At 41.8% G+C, this 24,920-nt stretch overlaps 1 protein-coding gene across 2 annotated transcripts in view; it reads right to left on the bottom strand.

Moving 5' to 3' along the window:
- GFRA1 (GDNF family receptor alpha 1) overlaps positions 1-24,920 on the bottom strand; it is a 341,102-nt gene that overhangs the window by 271,456 nt on the left and 44,726 nt on the right. The window contains exon 4 of one of the 2 annotated variants that reach the window (XM_070752648.1): positions 24,600-24,719. The exons of the other annotated variant lie outside the window; for it this stretch is intronic. Coding sequence (XP_070608749.1) covers positions 24,600-24,719 — 120 coding nt within the window. The remainder of the gene's footprint in view (positions 1-24,599; positions 24,720-24,920) is intronic. 2 annotated transcript variants of the gene reach the window in all.

Raw genomic sequence — 24,920 nt, 5'->3', positions numbered from 1 at the left:
ACCCATTATTGAAGAATGCTAACAATAAAATAAGATTTGACATAACCAGAAGGATAATAAGTATAAAAAATGGAGACAAGACTAAGGTGAGTACTGCCAAGAAATTTTGATTCTTATGGCTAATATTTTCTTTCAACAAAAGATCAAACTTCATGACATCAGTGAATTGACAATACTAACTTTAAATTATATACTCTGTATATATCCAAATTATATCCAAATCATATATGCTACATAATCTGCAACTAAAGGTGGTGAAAGTCTATTCAGTTAACAAACCCAACATTTTGTGCTGATTAAAGCTTAAATTAAAGCAAACAAATGTAACAAACTATCAACAATATACAGCTTCAGTAATATCCTATATGATTATGTGGTAACAGTGTGGTATGTGGTATTTTTATTTATTTATCTCGTCAATCTATATAGCTACCCGCTCAAGATATGATTCAGAATGATGTACAATTGAGAAGCAACAACACTATAAATTGACAGAGATGTTACACATAAAATAATTATGCCAGAAGAGTTTCAACAATGAAAACTAAATGATCAAAGTGGTTTCATAATGTAGAAAGTTAGCACCCACCCCTCTCATAGAAAAATGAAATATGCTAGGAAATATTTAAAAGGCAGATGATTATATAAAATATCCCTGGAAACATGCTTTTAGACAGAAAAAATACTTAGTAGCCCCACCTTTGTCACTGTGCCATCAAGAAATGGCCCAAGTCACTCATCCCTCCCATTGTTAATAGCCTGGCCAGTCTATTTTACAAAGATCTACCTCCTTCAGACAGAACCATATTAGGAATTGCCCAAAGCCCTTTCATTACACCATCACCAAACAAGGCCCAGCCAAACCTGAACTCACAAACAGCCTACAGGAAGAGGAAGTAGAAAAGAATGGGCGATAGAAGGAGGAAAGTAGGAAAGAGGGAAAAAGAAGGTAGAGGGGAGAGAGAAAGATAGAGGGAGGGAAATAGTATGAAATATAGAAGGAAAATAGATGGGAGATAAAAATATAAAAGGATCAAACTAAGGCTATATGTATATGATATTTCGGATATAAATATAGAACTATGGATGTTTGGATAATATGATATATGTATGAATGTTTCTGTAAGTTCGGTGAAATATTAAAAAAAATACAAACAACAATAACAGTGAACTAGAGAAAATTGGTGAAAATATATTGGACCATGACTTCCAGACCATAAGTGCTAGATGAAGGAAAATCAGACTTCCATGGAAGCACTCATAATAAAACTTAGGTATTTTGAAAACTTAACACTTGTTGAACACTGAGTTTTGGAAAAGACTCAGATGCTTAGAAAAATCATACGCAATTGGAAAAGAAACCATTGAGGACAGATACGTGAAGAAATAGGAACTCAAGGAAACTGTTAAGGACATACAATCATTGTTCCCTGTAAGCTGCGCGCACCTGCGCCTGCACACCCTAAAACACCGCCCCCGCGCACCCTTTTCCAAGGGCACGCATGGAGTCACAGCCACCCCCGCGCCTCCGGCCCCCTCGCGCCCCAGGCTTCTCGCTGCTGCCCCCCGCCTGCCCGATCCGCCTCTCTTTCTCCTCCTCTGCTTCCCACCTTGGGGCGCGGCTCCTCCTGCAGTGGGAACGCCCTTCCTGCCGCTCTCGCTGTCCCTTCGCCGAGAGCGCTTTCATCCCGGGCTCTCAGAGAGGGGGCTGCAGGAGAGGTGGGGCAGGCGTTCTCACAGTAGAGGCTGGCAAAGGTGATTTTCAATGTCGCTGGCGAAGGTTTTTCTTATTTTGAATGTTCCAAGCGGGCTGGCAGGGGAATGGGGAGCACGCGCGGCCCAACATTGAAAATCACATTTACCAGTCTCTGCTGTGAGAAGAACGGAGAGAGAGCGAGAGAGAGAGCAACAGACAGCGCAAGATAGAGAGAAAGTGAAAAAGAGAGAGAGAGAGAAAGAGGGGATAGAGAAAGATAGCAAGAGAGAGAGAACAAGAGAGAGAAAGTGAGAGAAAGAAAACAAGAGAGAGAGAAAAAAAAACAAGAGAGAGAAAGTGAGAAAGAGAGAGAGAGATGAGAGAGGAAGGAAGAGAGCGAGAGAGAGAAAGAAAGCAAGAGAGAGAGAACAAGAGAGAGAGAGTGAGAGAAAGAAAACAAGAGAAAGTGAGAAAAAGAGAGAGGGGGGGAGAGAGAAAGAGAGAGAGAGAGATGAGAGAGGAAGGAAGAGAGTAAGAGAGAGAGAGAAAGCAAGAGAGAGAGACAGAAAAAGCAAGCGAGAAAGAAGAGTGGAAGGAAGAGAGAGAGAAAGAGAGAAATGATAGAAAAAAGGGGAGAAAAAAGAGAAATGAGAAAATGATTGAGGCAGAGAATGACAGGAAAGAGAGAGAAACAGAGAGAGAAGTGACTCTTGATTTAAAGCATATGGTAAAAGCACTTAAATAATAACAGAGAGTTTTAGTTTTAATAGTAATGGATTTTGGTTTTTTTAAATTATTAATTTCTTTTAATAAAAAAGAAGGGATTTTTTTCTTATTTATTTGTTTGTTTGTTTGTTTGTTTGTTTGTTTGTTTGTTTATATGCCGCCCAGTCCCAAGGGGACTGCCGCTCAGACACTATACTTTTCCGCCCACACCGAAAAAATTTTTGAGGGAACATTGCATACAATACTGGTGAAGTGATGTCTATTAGATCATAAAGAGTTTAAAGTGACTGAAAGATTGAACCACAAAGCACCAATGATTGGTAAAGGTGTGTGTGTTTGTGTGTGTGTATCTATATAGATGTAGATTATATCTATGTCTGTATTATCTATATCACTATTATATCTATGTAAAGATACACACACACTTCACAAATTATTGTATATATACAGTGATAAACAGAGACATAAATTCACAAACATCTGTGTTATTACAAAGGCTCCCTTCACAAAAATGGTATTAATTCATTCAACACCTGAATGAAATCTGAGAAAACATTTCCACTTCTTGTTATAAAAAATCATAAGATTTCATAACAAAGCACAGTTTATACATAAATCAAAGACATATGCAATTTCAAATACAATTTATTCCTGGCACAGCATTCGGCGAAATCTCAAAGGAATCTAATAGTTTTCTTTTCCTATGACTGGTGAAACTAGAGCATACATTTGAATAACTATTAGGCACACTTTATTTTTATTCATTCTTTACTATTCGCAAAGCAACAGTGATTTTTATTAATACAGCTACTTTATTGTAATGCTTGTGAGTTTTCTAAGGGTGATTTTAATGTATTTATATAAATATTTATTTAACCATATAAAAGTTGTCTACTACAGCACTGACTAGTTTCCATAAAAAGGGCATTGGTCTTTTCTGATATGCCTCTTCTTATCAAGTGGAGCCAGCATTCAGGATGGGTTGGCCTCATGTACTCAGAATGAGGACCAAGTCTGTTACTTTTCACCGGATCTACCCTCCTAGGACCCAGCTTTGAGGAGACCCAAGAAGTAGACCCAACGTGGCTACCAACTGGACACAGTCAACCCCAGGGAGGCTCCTCTTCCTGAACCCACCAAAATGCAGAGGCCACCATGCTAAAAGTCAGTCCAAGAAGAAAAACAACAGTCCACCAAATGAGGAGCATGCAGGAATGGACCTCCCCTAAGGACTTAATGTTAGCTCTACCTGATGAGAAGAGGAGTAAGATAAGACCAACATCCCTTCTCCATTGTAGGTGGAGCCAGCATTCAGAATGAGACACACCAAAGCCAAATGTCCCCCCAGGTAGGCATAGTCCAAGTCTGATTCAGTGAGACTCCTTGTGAACCCTCTGCAACACTCCTCAGCTGAAGGCCAGGTCTGCTGACACAAACAAATCGATTTTGTAGTGGTGGATAAACTGAGGAGAAATCCAGGTTACCACCCAACAAATCTCTGTCAAGGACGTCTGGGTCCCTCAGGCCTCCAATGCCTCTGCACTACATGTAGAGTAGGCTGTGATCCCCACCGGCCATGACGGAGCAGAGAGTTCACACACCTTAGCAATTTTCCCATGAATCCAATGGCCAATGATTGTGGAGGACACCTTCTGACTCAAAGGTTGGTTTAAAAAAGCCACCAGTAGTGCCACAGTCTTAACGAACTGGTGTTTCCAATCTATGTAAATACACAATGCACATTGGACATCTAGACTTTGCCAAAGTGTCTTCAATGGGTTAGCCAGGTTCGGGCAAAAATTGGTGAGGATGAGCTCCTGAGTCATGTGAAAGGAGGAATTGACTTTGGGAATGAATGAAGTCTCCGAGTCTCCGGAGAGGGGCGATTGAATAAATGAAATGAAATGAAATGAAGTGTCTAACTGGAGAACGACCCGGTCTAAATAAAAAAATACATTAGTCCTTCTGAATTAAAAGCACTGACAGCTTGGAGATCCAGTGACCCGACGTGATAGCCATCAGAAAAGCAATCTGAGATCAGTCAACTGCAGCAGTCAATAATAGAGAAAAGCCAATATTCAGAAAGGGAGAATGTATCCACATTCATCCAGTCTGAGGACCAAGTCGAAGCTGGGTCCTAGGAGGGCAGATCTGGCAAAAAGTAAGAGACTCGGTCTTCATTCTGAGTGGACAACCCATCCTGAATGCTGGCTCCACCCACAAAAGAGAATACAATTGATGCTGTTGAAATGAAACTTCATGCTATGAAAGCTATTGTAATATGAATCACAATTTTAAAAATTAAGTTTGAATCTGTTGAATAATACTTTAACTTTCATTTCAACACAACTCTCAATCGAAACCTTAGAATGAGATTTTATAAAGTTGCCCATATATAAACATAGAGACTGAAATAAGCCCAGAAACTCTATTTCTTCGGGTCCTCTGCTTATAGCCTGAAAGGGAGGCATCAATACATTTAAAGTCTCTTGTTTATCTTTTTTATGTTCAGAATCTTTGCAACGGGAAAAATTATTTCATTCCCTGTGTTACTTTAATAGGGAGACTAAAGCTGGAATTCAGTGAAAGCTTGTCTAACTTCACTCAAGGAGAGTTAGAATTGCTTAGGAATAATGCAAATGCTTAGTTTTGATTAAAGATCCTTGGCTGTTTTTGTCTCCTTCTTATTTTGAAGTACTGCCGGAGGCTGGAAACGGTCTGTTTCTCAACTTCTAGTGGGCCCAGTAGGCTCGTGTTTCACCCTCCACAGGCTCCAAAGACTTCCCTGGGGAAGGTAAAAACACCATCTCCAATCCCTCTGGAGGCTTTCTGGAAGCCAAAAATGCCCTCCCAGAGCCTCTGTGACAGTCAAAATTAGCTGGCTGGCAACACATGCATGTTGGAGCTGAGCTAGGGCAATGGCTCGTGTGCCAGGAGACATGGCTCCACGTGCCACTTGTGGCACTCATGCCATAGGTTCGCCATCACTGCCCTAGAGAGAAGGCAGAAGTGCTCATCCTCCCACCTTTGTCAATGGGCCATTAAGGCCTGAGCCAGCTCATCTGCAACACAAAAGGCATGGTCTCCAAGACATAACAGAACCCATCTAGCAACAGAAACTCACTATCTGGCAATGTGGGAAGATTATTTCAGCCAGCAAGGCTCCAACCTAGCTTGGGAGACAGAAGCCTACTAAGTAAGCTAAGACCCACCACCACCTCCCTCCTGGGAGGCTGACCACCAATCAGAGTGCATTTCTTACACAAGGAAAAGAAGCTCTAGGCTGGAGTCCAAAAAGGGCATAAAACTCAGAGACTCTCAGCATCTCTTCCCTTTTTTTCTTGGAGATTTTCAAGGCATGTGATTCCCTTTTCCCCGGGACCTCAAACCATGTGGTTGTGTCCATCATTAAAACCATCATTCCAAGAAATCACCATGTTTCCAATGTCTTTCTCGAAGAATGAAATTTCTTTCAACAATATGAAATAGCTGATGATCAGAAATTACTGATTTGTCCATGCACATAAGAAACCAAAAAAAAAAAATCAACTACTGTGAATTTATAGGATTGAAAAAAAAATCCACTGAAGTTTTTAATATAAAGGAAGTAAACAAACTAGGACAAAGTTTTGGAATGGAATTCTCAGCTAATGGCACCAAGTAGAGATTGGAGGGTCAAGACACTGCTAAGTTCCCATTGGTTCCTATTTATTATCCCATAATTTCAACATGCTTAATTGGCAGGAGAGGGTTTACCCTAGTGCAGTGATGGGGAACCTTTTTTTCCTCGGGTGCCGAAAGAGAATGTGTGTGCCTTATCGGTGCATGCCTAAGTGCCCACACTCATAGTTCAATGTCTGGGGAGGGTGAAAACAGCTTCCCCGCCGCCCTGGAGGCCCTCTGGAAGCCAAAAATGTCCTGTTTCCCAACTTTTGGTAGGCCCAGTAGGCTCGTGTTTTGCCCTCCTCAAGTTCCAAAGGCTTCCCTGGAACAGGGGAGGGTAAAAACGCCCTCTCCCACCCTGCTGAGGCTCTCTGGAATCCGAAAACACCCTTCCAGAGCCTCTGTGCAAGCCAAAAATCAGCTGGCTTGCATATGCATGCACTTTGGAGCTGAGCTAGGGCAACAGCTCATGTGCCAGCAGATATGGCTCTGCGTGCCACCTGTGGCACCCATGCCATAGGTTCGCCATCACTGCCCTAGTGAATCTGCAAGTGTCAGATGTTAATTGGAAATATCTATGGAGATTCTACGTCATTCAGGTCATGGTTGTCCCAAAGATGCTTTTTCAAGAGGCAACTGGACTTTCTTGTTTTTTCTTTGAAGACATTTCGCTTCTCAACCAAGAAGTTTCTCAAGCTGAAAAACCAGAAAGTCCAGTACCTTTGGGTTATAGAAAATAGTTTAAGAGTTCTCAGTCTTCACTTAATTGTTCTATTTAGCAACTGTTTTAATTATAATGGCAGTAAACAAATACCTTTACAACTCCTACAGTGTCTTGTAATCCCATGATTGCCATTTGCAACATTCATAGCAGTTCCTGACAAAGAGTCAATGGAGAGGCTGACAGTAAAATCACAAGTTACGGTGACATAATGTCTCATTTAACAACCACTCAATAACTGTGGCAGAGGTGTTGTTGTCTGCCATAGCCACATTATGGTTATGGTTATGACTATGGTTGTGGTGGTGATTGTGATTATGATTATGATTATGATTAACAACCCGTGTCATTTGATGACAAGTCCCAGTCCCAATTGTGCTTGTTAAGCAAGGATTAGCTTCATTCTCTGATGCCTACAGGAGGTATAGTAGAAGTGTGGTGCTAAAAGATAGACAGAATAAGGAAGGGATTGCAATCAGCATATGTTGAAATTTCAGTGCTCTTAAACCTTAACCTTAAACCCAGATGGCCCATTTTACAGGTTGTTATTGTTATTGTTATTTATTAATTATTTGATTTTTATGCCACCCTTCTCCTTAGACTCAGGGCGGCTTACAACATGTTAGCAATAGCACTTTTTAACAGAGCAACCACAATCCATGTCCTCATTTTACCCACCTTGGGAGGATGGAAGGCTGAGACAACCGTGAGCCGGTGATGAGATTTGAACCGCTGACCTGCAGATCTAGTAGTCAACTTTTAGTGGCCTGCAGTACAGCACTCTACCTGCTGCGCCACCCAGGCTCTACACCCCGGCTTTAGCATTTTGTTTCTTGTGTCTTTTTATTTTTTTCATTCTGCTTTTTAAATTTAATCTCAGAAATAAAACCGAAATCCTAATAATTCTTTCTGCTGTTCTCAATTTCTCCTCTCCCCATCTAACCTCCTCCATATATTTTACCATTCAGACTACATTCAGGCAATAAAGCAAAGGAAGAAATCCAGGAAGTGAAAGGTAACCATTAACGGGCTTTAAGTAATTAGAGGACCAAGAGGAGATGGTGGGGTGGGCGAGAGATGCTTGAGGGATGCCTGAGCTGTCTTATCATTTGAAAGTCTGTCTGAAAGGTTTCCTTTCAGACCCAGAGAGAGCCACAGAGAAATCTACTGTCCCTGCTCCCAGAATCTCTATTCACTGTCCGTGCCAATAAGACCTTATAGTTCTAAACATCCTACCATTATTATAAACCACCGGGAGCCTTTTAGAACTGAGATATATGAAGCTATCAATAACATAGCAAAGTCATTGTTGCTAGAAATCTGATCCTCTGTTTTAGCTGGTTTCAATTCTTTTTCCTCCCAACACCATAAATCAGCTTCAAAGAACATAGTGCTTTTACACTTACCTTTGTTTCAGACCTCATCAGCTGTTCTCTAATTACAGAAATTCATAGGATTGAAGTGTTAGGCAGCCTTCACCTTGTAAAATAAATACTTTAACAAAATCAAGTCATTTCTATAACCTATTTTTATTTCCATTGTTAGGTCACAATTTAAAATACATATCAATTTTGAGACTAGAAATGTTGCCAGACGTTTATGGAAGTATCCACCCCACCCGTATCCCCCGTCTTCTTTCACATCAACAGATATATCTCCAACAGCTTTTAAAGTCATGTCTCCTACTTTACAAATCAATATTTTCAGACTTCTCTAGGCAAATGCTTCTTGAACTTTATTTATGAGTCTACTGGCTAATTTAATCATAAATATATATATATACTCCCAATGGACAGCTCATAAGGTACATGACAGGTTTTATTGAATGCTAACAGCTCCTAAACACAAATGCAAATATCTGCTGAGCCCGACTTATGTAACGTATAACTCTCTGGGTTGGGCTTTTATTTCAACTTATACTTTTAAAATAATATATAAAAGGATGTCAATAGCCATTACACCAAGACCTTGGTTCCAAAGCAGAGTCTAGCCAGACAGCCTCTGCAGGCCTGGGGTAATTAAAGATTAAACTATGAGACAGGATTCTTTGAATCTTTATTGCTGACAGCACAGATTCCTAACAAATTCTTTGGAGAATTTTTGAGCATCTCCAAAATTCAGGTTAAAAAAAAAAAGAACCACAATAATTACAGTGGTACCTCTACTTAAGAACGCCTCTACTTAAGAACTATTTTAGATAAGAACCAGGTGTTCAATATATTTTTGCCTCTTCTTAAGAACCATTTTCTACTTAAGAACCTGAGCCAGGAAAAATTTCCCAGGAAATTTAAGATCGGCACGAATGACCGGCCAGTTTCCTGCTACCCCCTCCCCCCACTTTAATCCCGGCCATCTCGGGCTTTTCTGGGCTGCCAGAGGAGCCTTTCAGTGGTGATTAAGGAGACTTTGGCAGTCCAGAGCAAACAAAGCATTTTCCTTTCTCTGGGCATTTGGAAAGAGAATAAACCTCTACCAGTGATGAGAGAAAATAAACACTCCCTTCGCTCTGGGCAGCGACTGTCCTCCTCCTCCTCTTCTTCCTCCTCCTCCTCCCACCCAAATTCCAAGCTTTTATTTCTTTCTTAATGGGTTTGCAGGCATAATTTGCTTTTACATTGATTCCTATGGGAAAAATTGCTTCTACTTACAACTTCGCTACTTAAGAACCTGGTCATGGAATCAATTAAGTTCTTAAGTAGAGGTATCACTGTATTTATGATTTCATATACAAAGAACTTTCTCATGTACTTTAACAAAGTGAAAAACACCCCAAATCCTTCATAATTAACATTAACATTTTATAGGTTCCCACCCTGGTTTTTTAAATCCATACTACTATGAGTCTATACAACATTCTTTTGTCGTGACCTTCCAAAGCTTAGGTAAGAATAATAAAAACAGCCTATGGTATATCCTAAGTTTATGAATGGAAGATTATCAAATTAAAAATAAAATCTTCAATCAAAGAAGATAATTATGTGAAATTAATACAAGAAATAATAATGGATTTGGAAAGATGGGGAACATTACAATTATCAATACTAGATCGTATTGCGATGATTAAAATGAACGTTCTGCCAAAACTGCTCTACAAACCATACCCATAAAATTAGGTAAAAAATTTACAGAATTGAATAAAATTATAATAAAATTCATTTGGGCAGGGAAAAAGGCAACAATAAAATCAATAGACCTTCAGGATGATAGAAGCAGAGGTGGGATGGGGCTCCCTGATTGGAGACTGTACTATAAAGCAGAAACTTTGGTATGGGTCAAAGAGTGGAACAATTTAAGAAATAAACAATTATTAACATTAGAAGGGCATGGTCTATCAAAAGGATGGCATGCCTGCCTATGGGATAAAAGAAATAGAATACCTGTATATATTTTATGGTGATCATGTACAGAAGCAAAGAAATACTATACTGGCTAAAAATTCATAGATGGTCCAGGAAATAACAGGCCTTCAAGTAGAATACACAACATAATTATTTTTATTGGGGATTATACCAAGGGGGACTATAATAAAACAATCACATACATTATTTTACATATTACATATAACAGAATAGCATTTGCACAATGTTGGAGACAAAAGAACCACCCTCGGAAAGTTTGCTAATTAAAAAAAAATATGATTGTGCAGAAATGGACAAAGTAACAATTGAACTGAAAGGACAAATAAATTCGGAATATTACACAGTATGGAAGAAATGGTATGAATGGATTAAGTATAGAAAATGAGAAAAAAAGAGGTAAAATTTAAGAGGAAGTAAAATGTATATTTGAAAAATATGGAATATATGAATTTGAATGAAAAGAAGTGTAAACAAATGTGTAAACGTTATGTATAAAATATTCTTAAACTTGAATGTAATGATATGTAAAGAATAGACATGTAAATAATAGATAAATGAGCACAGTTATGTATAAAGTATGCTAACTTGTTATATTGATTAGGTGCTGGGAAAAATGGGCTTCCTTCAAATCATGATTAACTTTGGGCAATTTCATCCATGTCGGGAGTGGAAAATTCCACACAAGTGTGAAAACATTGTCATATAATTTGTATCTAGGTTTTGAGGGAATTCGGGATATTTAAAGAAAGTTATTTTGGGGCACAATGTACTATATAAATTTCTACCACAGTATTCATTGCTATGAAAGGTCAATGAGTCCAGCTCTAACCAAATACAGTACAGAAGAAATGAAAGAATGGGAATACCATTAGACTCACATGCAGAAAAACATGCTGCTACTTTTTATCAGCAAAGATGCCAGCTTCTCTACTTGCATTCTACCACCCCCACCACCCACTCCAAGATCTGGTATCCCTTGGGTCTATATAACAAGGATCCCACATGTAGATTTTTCCCATATGATCTCTGTTGGAGGGAGGGAGGGAGGGAGGGAGGGAGGAAGGAAGGAAGGAAGGAAGGAAGGAAGGAAGGAAGGAAGGAAGGAAGGAAAATAAAACACTATTGTTATCCTTCCTAGGATAAGCAGTCAAATCAAGATCACACCAACAGCAACATATGTACCATTCCAGGCAATAACAAAGAATCCAAGGTTAATTTCTGAGAACCTAAAGACCTCTCTTGCATTGGCAAATACAGTGATACCTCGTCTTACAAACGCCTCGCCATACAAACTTTTCGAGATACAAACCCAGGGTTTAAGATTTTTTTGCCTCTTCTTACAAACTATTTTCACCTTACAAACCCACCGCCGCCACTGGAATGCCCCGCTTCCGGACTTCCATTGCCAGCGAAGCACCCATTTTTGTGCTGCTGGGATTCCCCTGAAGCTCCCCTCCATGGGAAACCCCACCTCTGGATTTCCATGTTTTTGTGATACTGCAGGGGAATCCAGCAGTGTAAAAATGGGCACTTTGCTGGCAACGGAAGTCCGGAGGTGGGGTTTCCCAGCGAGGGGAGCCTCAGCAAAATCGCAGCATCGCAAAAACACAGAGGTCCGGAGGTGGGGTTTCGAGGACTTCAGTGTTTTTGCGATGCTGCGATTTCACTGATGCTCCCTTCTCTGGGAAACCCCACCTCCGGACTTCCGTTGCCAGCGAAGTGCTCTTTTTTGCGATGTTAGGATTCCCCTGCTGGGATTCCCTTGCAGCATCGAAAAAACACAGAAGTCCGGACGTGGGGTTTCCCATGGAGGGGAGCCTCAGGGGAATCCCGGCAGCGCAAAAATGGGCGCTTTGGCTGGCAAAAGGTGTGAATTTTGGGCTTGCACGCATTAATCGCTTTTCCATTGATTCCTATGAGAAACATTGTTTCATCTTACAAACTTTTCACCTTAAGAACCTCGTCCCGGAACCAATTACGTTTGTAAGACAAGGTATCACTGTATCAGTATTCATAAAACCACTATTATGAGAATTCTAAAACCAATAGTGTGCAGAACTGCAAGGAGAAAGCCATCACTTTCCAAAAAGAAGTTTGCTGTCCATCTATAGTTTGTGAAAGACCACATGAATAAACAAGAAGGTTATTGGAAAAATGTTCTATGGATAAAAGAGACCAAAATAACTTTTTAAACTAAAATGAAACACATTCCATTTGGCAAAAGTCAAATACAGTAGTGCATTCTAGCATAAGAACTGTGAAGCATGATGGCACTATTATGGTTTGATCCTGCTTCTTTGCCTAAGGACCAGGGCAGCCTGCCATCATTGATGGAACTATGAATTCTGAATTGTACCAGCAAATTGTATTGAAAAATGTTCAGGGAATATGTCCATGAACTGAAGCTCAAGAGAAAAATGGGTTATGCAGCAAAACAATGACCCAAAACATATAGAACAGTTAATGTTTTTGAATGGCCAAGACAAAGTCCTGTCCTGAATTCCATTAAAGTGTTGTGGAATGCGTAGTTTCGTGCAAAGAAGCCTACCAACATACCTTAGCTGAAATTGTTCTGTAAGGTGGAATGGGCTAAAATCCCTCCAAGCCAATGTGCAGAACCAATAAACAGTTATCAGAATGTTTAGTTGCAGTTATTGCAACCAATCGGGGCACAACACCCACTGAAAACACTACTGCTACAGTGCCACATACATATGTAGCTTTAGATCATTTCCTCCAATAAATAAGAATATTTTTACTCATTTACTTAACTAGATTAACTGGTTTCTCTTTATCTAGTTTTAGGACTTATATAGTAAACATATCACATTCTATGTCCTATTTACACAGAAACATTGAGAAATCAAAAGAATTCATAAATTTTTGAGCATTACTATATTTATACATATTCAAAATAAAGGCTGCAATATAACCTTTCAGAGTACAGCTGAAGATATCCTTCTGCATAGTTCTTATTTTTTTCTATTTATAAGAAAACTGAAATTAAGCACAATCTGAATCTGAAACTATATCAATTTATCTGAATCTGAAACTGTATCCATCTAACAGTATACAGTGATCCCTCGATTTTCGCGATCTCGATCTTCGCGAAACGCTATATCGCGATTTTTCAAAAAATATTAATTAAAAATATTTTCCCACCCGATGACGTCACTCTCTTCCTTTCTCATCTTTCTTTCTCTCTCTCTTTCTCTATCTTGCTTCTTCCTCTCTCACACTCAGATGGTGTTTTTACTTCCGCACCACTATATCGCGTAAAATCGATTATTGCGAGGGGTCTTGGAACGGAACCCTCGCGATAATCGAGGGATCACTGTATTGCTTTTTCCAATTTCATCTTGCATATGCAACCCCTAACCTTTAACAATTTCAGAAAATGAGGCTTATATACATATGTAAATGTAAAAAATCCCATATCAGAACTAAAATGTGAACTATTTAAAAAAACCCATAAGTAATAGTCAATTTATTGCCATTTATTTCTATAAGTGAGCATTGGATCAACATATATGTAAAACCATCATGGAAAGAAGTACAATAAGTAGAAGGCATCTTTGGTAAAATCACTACTGTGTTCTTTTTTTCTTAATCTACAGTAAGTGTATACTTGCAGAGTCACCTTTTCCCAAGCAATGGCTTTAATACACCACACTTATGACCATCTGTCTGGTTTCATGACTCCAAAAAGTGATATAGTGGCTGGCATTAAGAAATAGCAAAACCTAGAAATCTTACAAAACTTTGCCCCATGAAAGCAACAAAATACTTCAATGCTTAAACACAAAATCCCAGGATAGAAGAATGTATTTAATTATTTCTAAACTTGGCCCATATTTTCATTTCTTTGATATGTTTTGGTACATAAAAGGCAGAATCAAATTTAAAGATAAAAACAAATAAACGGAAAATGCAATCCACACTAGAAGGCATTCCACATAAAGACAACATAAAGAATTACTAAGAAAATCAGGCTTTATCATATAGTAATAAAAATATATACATGTTTTGTTCATCTATTAATTAATCTCTCTTCCCAGGGAGAAAATATTTTAAGTGTATTACAGCCTCTGAAGAAGAAACCTAATACAAAACTTGAAATTCAGATAGAACACCTATGCAGTGGTGAGATTCAAGTAATTTAACAACTGGTTCTCTGCTCTGACTGGCTGGGGTATGTGGCTAGTGGGAATGGCTGGTGGGGTCATATGATGGTGGGCGTTGCCAATTCACCGCCACTCACATCATGTGATGCCTTGCCTCGTCCCTTCCCTTCCAGGTCTCCAACCTCTGTGGGGGAGAGTCAGCGATGAGGGCAGCTTCTGAACAGCATAATCCTCCTTTCCGAGTCAGCCAGCTCTACCTAACCTACTCAACATAACCTTCTCAAGGTCTTGCCGTTCTTCTCAACCCCTCCCCACTCAAGTGGCGGCAGGCTGTGCAAGACAACATGGCCTCTCATTTTTCCCATGGTGCAGCATATACTTGCTACCTCTTCTTGTCTGCTTGAAAGTGGCAATCTTCTCTGCTTCTCTCAAGAAGCTGGTGCCCCATGTGCACACAACCAATTTGAGGAAAGGACATGCATGACTGGGTGTGCTTTCTGCCGTGAGGAGGCATAGTGCAATGGAGCTACTGAACCTGCTGCGTGTTAGTGGGGGGTGGGCCTAGCTATAACAGACACCTTCATTTTTCCCCGAACCATGGTTCCACCACTTGCCACACCCACCAATAGCCAGATACCCTCACTTCCCCCAAGCATTGCCTACTTGATTTCCAGCTCCATCATATTTGTTGCTATCATGTGCAGGAAAACAAAAGTTTATGGGACTAAAAAATAATTCAATCAATTCCAAGTTCATGAGATTTTTTTCTTTCATGAAAAATCAAAATTGATTGATTGATTTGCACTTTATTTAGTCCCACACGTCCTTCCTGGAGTCCACATTTTGGCTGGCCAGGAAGGACGTCTTTGTGATGTCAAAGCTCCGCCCATGGAATTCCCTATTGGGATTCCACACCTCCGTTTGAGCCTCCCGACCAGCCGACAGCTCTGCAGCTCTTCTGGCAAGGTGACAGCCGGGTGGCGGGGCTTCTCGGTGGCCTCCCAAACCCGAATGCCGAACTTTTGCCGAACTTCAAGGTTCGGCATTCAGGAGAACGCCGAGAAGCCCCCCGGCTGTTTCAAAAGGTGACAGCCGGGCAGCGGGACTTCTCGGCGGCCTCCCGAACGCTGAACCCAGACCTTCGGCAAAAGTTCGGGTTCAGCGTTTGGGGGAATGCCGAGAAGCCCCCCGGCTGTTTCAAAAGGCGACAGCCGGGCAGCGCTGCTTCTCAGCGGCCTTACGAACCTGAACTCCCAGGTTCGGCGTTCAGGTGGCGGGTTCGTAAGGCGAAAAAAGTCCGTAAGAAGAGACAAAAAATTTCCGAACCCTGGGTTCGTATCTCGAAGTTTGTATGATGAGGAGTTCGTATCACGAGGTACTACTGTATTTGCTATGTTCTTTTGATATGTTGTGAGCCGCCCCGAGTCCTCGGAGAGGGGCAGCATAGAAATCCAATAGATAGATAGATAGATGGATGGATGGATGGATGGATGGATGGATGGAAGGAAGGATAGATAGATCATAGATAGATAGATAGATAGATAGATAGATAGATAGATAGATAGATAGATAGATAGATAGAAGCTTTGGCAGGTTCAGTCCAATCATCGAGCAGACAGGATTAACCCATGCATGGGAGAATAATCTGTGTACTCATATTTTCATTGCAACAATAGGTTTAGGTCAACTAGTTCTGATTTTTACAGCTATAACTCAAATCAACTTTGTAAGTTATTTTATGGCTTAGAAATCATAGGTAACAACTGACATAAAGTTATAAAAATCAAACAATCATCTATATAATTTATAATTACTTAATTTAGACAAAAAGTAACAGATATAACCTTTCAGTTCATCTCAAAATGTGATTCAAACACAGTATGTTCCTTTTCCTAGAACGCCAAATCTATCAACAGTACAATGCAATATACATGATGCGATTTTATTTTATATGCATTACACAGTATAACAATCTTGATAAAGCTTTCTTTTCTTCCTATATCTGAATATTTTCCTATTTAAGTAAACTATAAAATGTCTATTCTATCATCCACACATCCAATGCATAAAAATGCCATCCCTCCTGTCTTGTTTCAATTGATCTCTACATTTTCTACTGTTCAGTCAAGAAAAAAATGCAGAGAATATGCTCATTTGAAATTTAACTATAACATAAAATGTAATAAAACATGACACACATTCCGAGACACATTTCTAAATAGTAATGACAGATAGGGTGTTTGAATAGAACATGAAAAGATGAAAAGTTATAAGTTAAAACTGCTAGCAGATATTACATTTGGTTCATTGAAGGTAACCATTTTTCTAAGCTGTGCCATTTGGATCAAAGGATAGTTTTTTTACAATGCTGGTATCAAGGTTTTTGTTGACATGAAGTGCATTCATAAGTCTGTCTAGAAAGAGTTTCTTTTCTGATGCCCAGTCAGGAAGACAATGAACCAGGAAGCCCACAAACTATCCCAAAGCCAAGCTTGAAACAGAAAAATAAAATGCAACTTCTCTGGATAGACAGAAGCTTCAACAGTTGGGTTTCATAGTTCCTTTTCAAGTGTTCCTTTGGACAGGTAAGCATGTGCAGTTTTCAGAATGAGCCACCACATGTTTTCTGGCTATCAAAGCACTAGTACTTGGTTGGGCTAATTTGTTTAATGTCCAGTCAACGAAGCAGTGGAAGTGATGTGCCGGTGTCTGCAGGCTGTTGGGGCCTGGATGGGTGTCAACAGACTCAAACTCAACCCTGATAAGACGGATTGGCTATGGGTTTTGCCACCCAAGGACAATTCCATCTGTCTGTCCATCACCCTGGGGGGGGGAATTATTGCCCCTCTCGGAGACGATCCGCAACTTGGGTGCCCTCCTCGATCCACAGCTCACATTGGAGAAACATCTTTCAGCTGTGGTGAGGGGGGCGTTTGCCCAGGTTCGCCTGGTGCACCAGTTGCGGCCCTATTTGGACCGGGAGTCACTGCTCACAGTCACTCATGCCCTCATCACCTCGAAGCTCAACTACTGTAATGCTCCCTACATGGGGCTACCTTTGAAGAGTGTTCGGAAACTTCAGATCATGCAGAATGCAGCTGCGAGAGCAATCATGGGCTTTCCTAAATATGCCCATGTTACTCCAACACTCCGCAGTCTGCATTGGTTGCCGATCAGTTTACGGTCACAATTCAAAGTGTTGGTCATCACCTATAAAGCCCTTCATGGCACCGGAGCAGGGTATCTACGAGACCGCCTTCTGCCACACAAATCCCAGCGACTGGTTAGGTCCCACAGAGTTGGTCTCCTCCGGGTCCCGTCAACTAAACAATGTCGTTTGGCAGGACCCAGAGGAAGAGCCTTCTCTGTGGCGGCTCCGACCCTCTGGAATCAGCTCCCTCCAGAGATTAGAACTGTCCCCACCCTCCTTGCCTTTCATAAACTCCTTAAAACCCACCTCTCTCATCAAGCGTGGGGGAATTGAAACATCTCCCCCTGCCTATGTAGTTTTCTGTGTATGATATGACTATGTATGTTTTTTATATATTGGGTTTTCTTGTTTTTTAGACTTTTAAAATGTATTATTGTTATTTTAGAGTTTAACTATTAGATTTGTCATTATATTTTTTTTAATCATTGCTGTGAGCCACCCCGAGTCTACGGAGAGGGGCGGCATACAAATCTAATAAAATAATAATAATAATAATAATAATAATAATAATAGTAATAATAATAAATCCTTGATGTTGATCTTGGTTTTCTTGATGTTTGACAGTGCTGAAGATGTTGGGTAATGAAATCTCTGCAATAAAACATCTAATCTCAGAGACCACCAAGAACTTTACAGTTCAAATTTGAGCTACAATATTCTCTTATATTGGTAGATTTAATTTTTCCAATGCTCAAAACAAGAGTTTCATAAATAGCTATAATAATCTATTTAACTGAACCATTCTGTGGAATTTTTATATTTTATATTCCCATGCCTAGGATTTTTTCACTCAATAATTTTTCTTATATGATATTTACAAATGCCAGCTGGTATTAATTCGCCAAAGCCCTATAGATCTTATCATTTTTATATGCATCTGAACTTTCAGATGTGCTTCAGATGCCCAATAGTTTTATAAGTAGAAAAACTGCTTATAATTTCTCAACTGTTTTGAGAAATTTGGAAGAAAGATGACTAGAGATAATATTAATAGCACAATAGTCCTAAACTAATAATCACAAAAATTCTTATAATTTTTGAACATCATTAGCATTGACAATTTTACCATTTGTCAATTGCAAAAGGTAGCTTTACTTGGAACAGCTTACATGAAAATGTCTGTAGTATCATCGAACCTCTACAACTCCCTATCCCAAGTTCTTGGGAAGATCTCGATAAGCAGGCAAAAATGCCAAATCCAACCTGAATTATCTAATTCATTGTGCAATGAACCACCCATTTCTCTACAGGTAAATGGTAAATGATATTTTTCTCTCCAAGTTTTTAGACTAAAGTATCCACAGTCTCTTATGAATGAGGTAGGATTGATGGAAGATTATGTTCTGAATATATTAAAGGTACCTGGCTGTTATCCTAGTCTAAACTAATATTTTCTTTATTATTATCTAGTTAAGTCTAATCTTGTCTTTTCTTTTCTTTACAATCAAAAACACTGACCACCTCCTCAGTAAATTAAAGTTGCAAATCTGTGTGTCATACCTACTATATACTTGAGAATTAGTCAAATTTGCCATGCTCTAGCTGCCCAGAATGTGAGGCTGGCAAGACTAGCAGGTCGCTCCTGACTTCCTTCCCACCCTGCCACTCCATGTGCCCAAGCTGTCTGGTCGCTTCTACCCTTGCATCTTCAGCTACATCTTCTGCTCTTCTGGAGCCTTGCTTCCTTCTCTCCACACCAACAGACCACTTCAGACTCATGCCAAATTAGGCAGAGGAAGGGATATGGTAAACAAGAGGCAGCTGCTGGGTGCATGAGGATTCCCAACCCTTTTTTTTTTCTCCCTCTGACTTGAGAAGAAACAATAGGAGACAAAAATGCAGGAATATTGGGTGAGAGTGACCGTGTAATACTAAAATTCACCATAAAGCAAACACAAATAACTGAACATAACGACACCAAAATCCCAGATTTTTAAAAAGCTGACTTCGATAAACTCAGAGAAGACTTGGATGAAATCCCTTCGATGAAAGTACTAAAGAGTAAAACAACTCAAGAAGCTTGGGAGATTCTTAAAAACACAATACCGATGAGGAATAAAAACAAGAAATCCAAAAGGAAACCAACATGACTACACAAAGACCTCACCAACAAGCTGAATGTGGAGACGCGGGGCACTGCAGCTGCAAAATAGCTAGCACAATAATAAAATTATATATGAGTTTCAAGAGTATAACCAAGATTAAACATTTTTAAAGTGCAATATAGTAAAGGAAATATAATATTTTGAGCTGTTAAACTCCATTCTCAAAAAGAGAGAATTGAGCCTAGATATATCTACAAGAACTTCTAATAATCAGAATACAGTAGATCTAGTTAAAGTGAACAGTATTGCTATTTATGATTTTTCAGACTGCTTAGCACTGATTCCCCTGGATTTCTTCTTTGTCAAATTGTTGTTCCAGTCCATTTCATTCTGTCAGTGTCCGAGAAGTGCCCTGCAGGGAGTCAGACTGTTTTCTATGGCAGTGTTTCCCAACCTTTTTTGAGCCGCGGCACATTATTCATATTTTCAAAATCCTGGGGAACACTGAAATGGGGGGGGAGGGGTGGGGGGGCAGGCTAAAGAAAAGTTTGGACAAAAAAAACCTCTCTCTTCCTCCCTTTCGCTCTATTTCTCCCTCTTTCTCTCTTTTCCTTCCTTCCCTTCTTTCTCTCTCTCCATCCCTCTTTCTTTCTTTCTTCCTCTCTTTTTTGCTCTCTTTCTCTCTCCCTCCTTCCCTTCCTCTATGTCTTTCTCTCTCCCTTGCTCTCTCTCTCTCTCTGTCTCTCTTGCTATCTCTTTCTTGCTTTTTTCTCTCTTGCTCTCTCTCTTTCTTTCACTGTCTTGCTATATTCTCTTTCTTTCTCTTTGCCTCTCTTGCTATCTCTCTTTCTTTCTCTCTCTTTCTCTCTCTCTGTCTCTCTTGCTATGTCTCTCTTTCTTTCTTTCTCTTTCTCTCTCTCTCTGTGCCTCTCTTGCTAAGTCTCTCTTTTTCTCTTGTTATGTCTCTTTCTTTTTCTCTCTCTCTGCCTCTCTTGCTATGTCTCTCTTTCTCTCTCTCTTTCTCTATCTCTCTTTCTCTGCCTCTCTTTCTTGCTCTGTCTCTCTTTCTCTGCCTCTCTTGCTATGTCTCTTTTTCTCTCTCTCTCTGCCTCTCTTATATGTCTCTCTTTCTTTCTCTCTCTCTCTCAGCTGACTGCAAGCGGGAGCCCTGACGGCGGCAGCTGGACGTGCTGCTGGACACCGTATATGCCAGGCCTGCAGCGCCAGCATGTACGACGTCCAGCAGCACGTCCAACCGCCACAGTCAGGGCTCCCACTTGCAGTCAGCTGAGAGAGAGAGAGAGCGTGCTCCCTCTCGCCACCGCCATCTCCCCGCGACTGCCTGCGGCCGCTGCGGCCACCCCCCCCATCCCATCGCCAGTGCCCTCCCGCCGGGCCACAAAGGACACTTGCCGTCAACGCCAGAGAAGCTCCAGCTGGGCGGGGCGCTGCCGGTACTTCCGTCCTGGGGCTCCCGCTCGCAGCTGTCAACCGGCTCCTGCTCGATGCCGCGGTTTTCGGCGCTCTCCTGCTGGGCCCCAAAGAAGGAAGGCGGGAAAAAGGCGCGAAGAATGGAGCTCTCCTTCTTCCTGCCTTCCTTCTTTGGGGCCCAGCAGGAGAGCGCCGAAAACCGCGGCATCGAGCAGGAGCCGGGGGACAGCTGTGAGCGGGAGCCCCAGGATGGAAGTACCGGCAGCGCCCCGCCCAGCTGGAGCTTGGCAGTACACCTGGCCATGTCTCGCGGCACACTAGTGTGCCACGGCACACCGGTTGGGAAACGCTGCTCTATGGCACCAGAAAGCGAAACAAGGAACAATGGATGGAAGCTGACCAAAGAGAGAAGTGAAGAGAAACTTTCTGACGGTGAGAGCAATCAACCAGTGGAACAGCTTGCCAGTGGAGGTTGTGAGAGCCCCAACACTTGCGACCTTCAAGAGGAGATTAGGTGTTGATTGCTTACCTGAACACCTCTTCTTGTACGCTGAGCTGGTACAGCAGTCATGTGGGTTGCTTGCTGTCCAATCCGCATAGGACCGAGCCTGTCTTTAAAAAGATTGCTGGATCTGCCCCTTCCCCAGAATTTGCAAATCCGTAGACTTAGGCTCGAAAAGTGGTGGCTCAAATAGTGCTCTACTCTCATATATAGGAAAAGAAGGAAAAAGGTACAACCATAGGCAGAAAGATATAGGGAGGGAAGTGACTGCTGTACCCGCTCAATGTAAGAGAAGAGGCATTCAGGTAAGCAATCAATGCCTATTCTCCGTACTGAAGGAGCAGGTCCAGCAGTCATGTGGGACATACCCAATAGATGTGTCCCTAAGGAGGGATTAGTTGGCTATCATGAGAGATAATGGATTGGAGAACTCTTCTGTCGAAGGCAGTGTCTGCTGAAGCATAAGAGTCAATTTTATAGTGCCTTATAAAAAAGTTGGGAGAGGCTCATGTGGCCACCTTGCAAGCTTCCTCCAGAGGGGCCTGAGTTGCCCAAGCTGCTGTAGTAGCTGCACTTCTTGTAGAGTGTGCTGTAATGCCTTGTGGAACATTGAGGAATGCTGACTCGTAGGCTTTAGAAATTGTCCCTCAGATCCAACGGCCTAAAATGGTGGACGAGACATTGGACCCCAGAGATGTGGGGTGGAAGGCTACAAATAAGGCTTCTGGCCTGCGGAAAGTCCTGGTACGTTGGATCTAGATCCGCAGAGCTCTAGTTAGATCCAAGGTGTGCCATCTGATGATGAAGGAGGCAGAGCATAACAGTTCGTAAGGTGCTTGAGTTAGAGAGTATAGTATTTGAGGCAAGTCCCAGAATGGATATCTGTGGACCGTGGGAGGCCTGAGGTTTGACATGCCTCTTAACAGCTCTTGTATTTCAGGGAAACTATGTAGCGGTTGTCTGCGGGGTCCTGCAAGAACTGAAGATAAGGCTGCTAGGTGTCACCGGATCGTGTTGGCTGAGAGACCTAGATGAAAGCCTTTCATGAGGAAGGACAAGATCCTGTGAATGGGAATACACAAGAAAGAGAGACCTTCCTGTGAACACCACTGGTGGAACTTAGACCAGGTATGGTCATAGATCCTATTGGTAGACATTCTTCTGGATTTCAGGATCACTGGATCATAACCTCGAAGGTCTAGGTTGTGCCGGATAACAGCCAAGCAGTGAGGTGAAACCACTCCGGGTCTGGATGGTGAGAAACCTCCTGCTGCAACATATCCCCCGAAACGGGGAGTCACCAGGGAGCCTGGACGGATAGAATCTTATGGATTATATCTGACAGGATTGGAATTGGTGGGAAGGCATATAGTAGACCTGGAGGCCAAGGAGTTCTGAGTGCGTTGGTTGCTTCTGCTCCTGGAGATGGGAATCTGGAATAGAACCGAGGGAGACGAGCGTTGGTCGCGGTCACAAACAGGTTTAGTGACGGGTGACCAAATTTGAGGCAGATCTGTTGGAATAGGTCCGGATGGAGACTCCACTCTCCTGGGTCCAGGGTTGACCATGATGCCAGTCTGTCTGTACATTGAGAACTCCTGATATGCGGTCGGCCGACAGAGACTGCAGATGTCTCTGCACCCAAAGACCCAGCTTCAGAGCCTCCTGCATCAGGGCCTTGGACTGGATGCCGCCTTGTCTGCAGATGTGGCTTTTTGTAGCCATATTGTCCGTTAAGACCAGGACATGTTGGTTGAGGATGTGTGGTTTGAACCTCTTGAGGGCTAGTGAGACTGCTTTCAGTTCTAGCCAATTGATTGGCTTGGTTGACTCCTCCATTGACCACGTGCCTTGGGCTATTAGGCCTGGAGCATGGGCTCCACAGCCCAACAGGCTGGCATCCATGGTAATGGTAAACTGGTCTAGAATCCTCAATAGGGATCCTTTGTCCAAGGCGGAAGAGGTCCACCACAAGAGGGATCTCAGGACGGCAGGAAGAACGATAATGGTGCAGGCTGAATTGCTGGTTCCTGATCTCTGGAATGGCAATAAGAGCCATTGGAGTTCCCTGGCATGAAGGCAGGCCCAAGGAATGATACCAATATAGGACACCATCTTTCCAAGTAGGGAAGATAGGGAGGCGATGGAGGCCTTTCTTTGGGACCTGATTTGAGAGATAAGCTCTTTGATGCTGATCTCCCTCTCAGTAGAAAGGAAGACCTGGAATAGGCGGAAATCTATGACTGCCTCCAGGTGTTGAAGAGAAGTGGAAGGATGGAGCTGGCTTTTTTTATATATTAATGGAGAAGCCGTTCTCCTGTAGAACAGACATGGATAACTGAAGATCTGTACAGGTGCCCTCTTTGGAGGGACCGAGAACTAAAATGTCGTCTAAATAACACAAAATATGAATGGGGGAAGTCCGGATATGAGCCACCAAGGAGCACAGGAGCTTAGTAAAGACTTGAGGGGCTGAGGACTGGCCGAAAGGCATGGCCCTGTACTGATAATGTTTTCCCTGAAAGGCAAAGCGAAGGAATTGCCTTTGGCCTTTTAAAATGGGGATATGGAGATAAGCCTCCGTAAGATCTAAGGAAACATGAAGTCTTCCAGGTGAATGGATGATAGATGATAAAGAATGCATCTTGAATTTTCTGTATTTAATGTACTGGTTTAATCTTTTGAGATCCAGAATGGCTCTCCATCCTCCGGAGGACTCAGGGACCATGAAGAGGATGGAGTAGAAGCCAAGACCTCTTTGAGAGGCTAGCACTGGCTGGATAGCCCTTATAGTAAGCAGTTGGATGTTGGACTACCTCCTCCATGCAGAGGCGGGAAGAGGGAGATCTGGGAGAAGGTCAAGATATGAAATGCTTGGGGGGAATGGAGAGAAACTCCAATTGGAGCCCCCATTCTACTGTAGAAATAACCCAGAGGTCCTTACAGGAACGGCGCCAGCTGGAAGAAAACCATTCACCCCCTCTCCCCCAATGGGAATAGCATGGTCATTACCACCTTGATCTTTTTGAGGCCCTAGAGGAAGAGAAGCCCCTCTGGTAGCGAGACCCTCTGCCCCTGGGGTTCCTATCTGATTGGGAACGAAAACAGGAATTATACTGACCTGAGTTCCTTTGAAACGTGAACTTCTGATCTTGTTGGCGAATGGACCGCCGAAAGGGCTGAAGCTTTTTAGTAGCCTTCTTGGTAGTAGGACCCAGGATTTTCTTCTTATCAGTGGTTTCTGTAAGTAGAGGATCAAGTAACTCACCAAATAATAGCTTACGATTTAGAAGACCCAAGGAAAGCTGCCACTTCTGTCTCACTCCCGCCTGCCAGGGACGAAGCCAGAGAAGCCTCCTGGCGACTGTTGGAGCAGCCACCGATTTTGCCGCAAATCTAGAGGATTGCAGGGTGGTGGCTGCAACATACTGGGCCACCGCAA

This window comes from Erythrolamprus reginae, chromosome 5, assembly GCF_031021105.1.
Source record: "Erythrolamprus reginae isolate rEryReg1 chromosome 5, rEryReg1.hap1, whole genome shotgun sequence".
Classification (NCBI taxonomy): domain Eukaryota; kingdom Metazoa; phylum Chordata; class Lepidosauria; order Squamata; family Dipsadidae; genus Erythrolamprus; species Erythrolamprus reginae.
The sequence above is the reverse complement of the archived record's forward strand: the minus strand, read 5'-3'. Positions and strand labels throughout refer to the sequence as shown.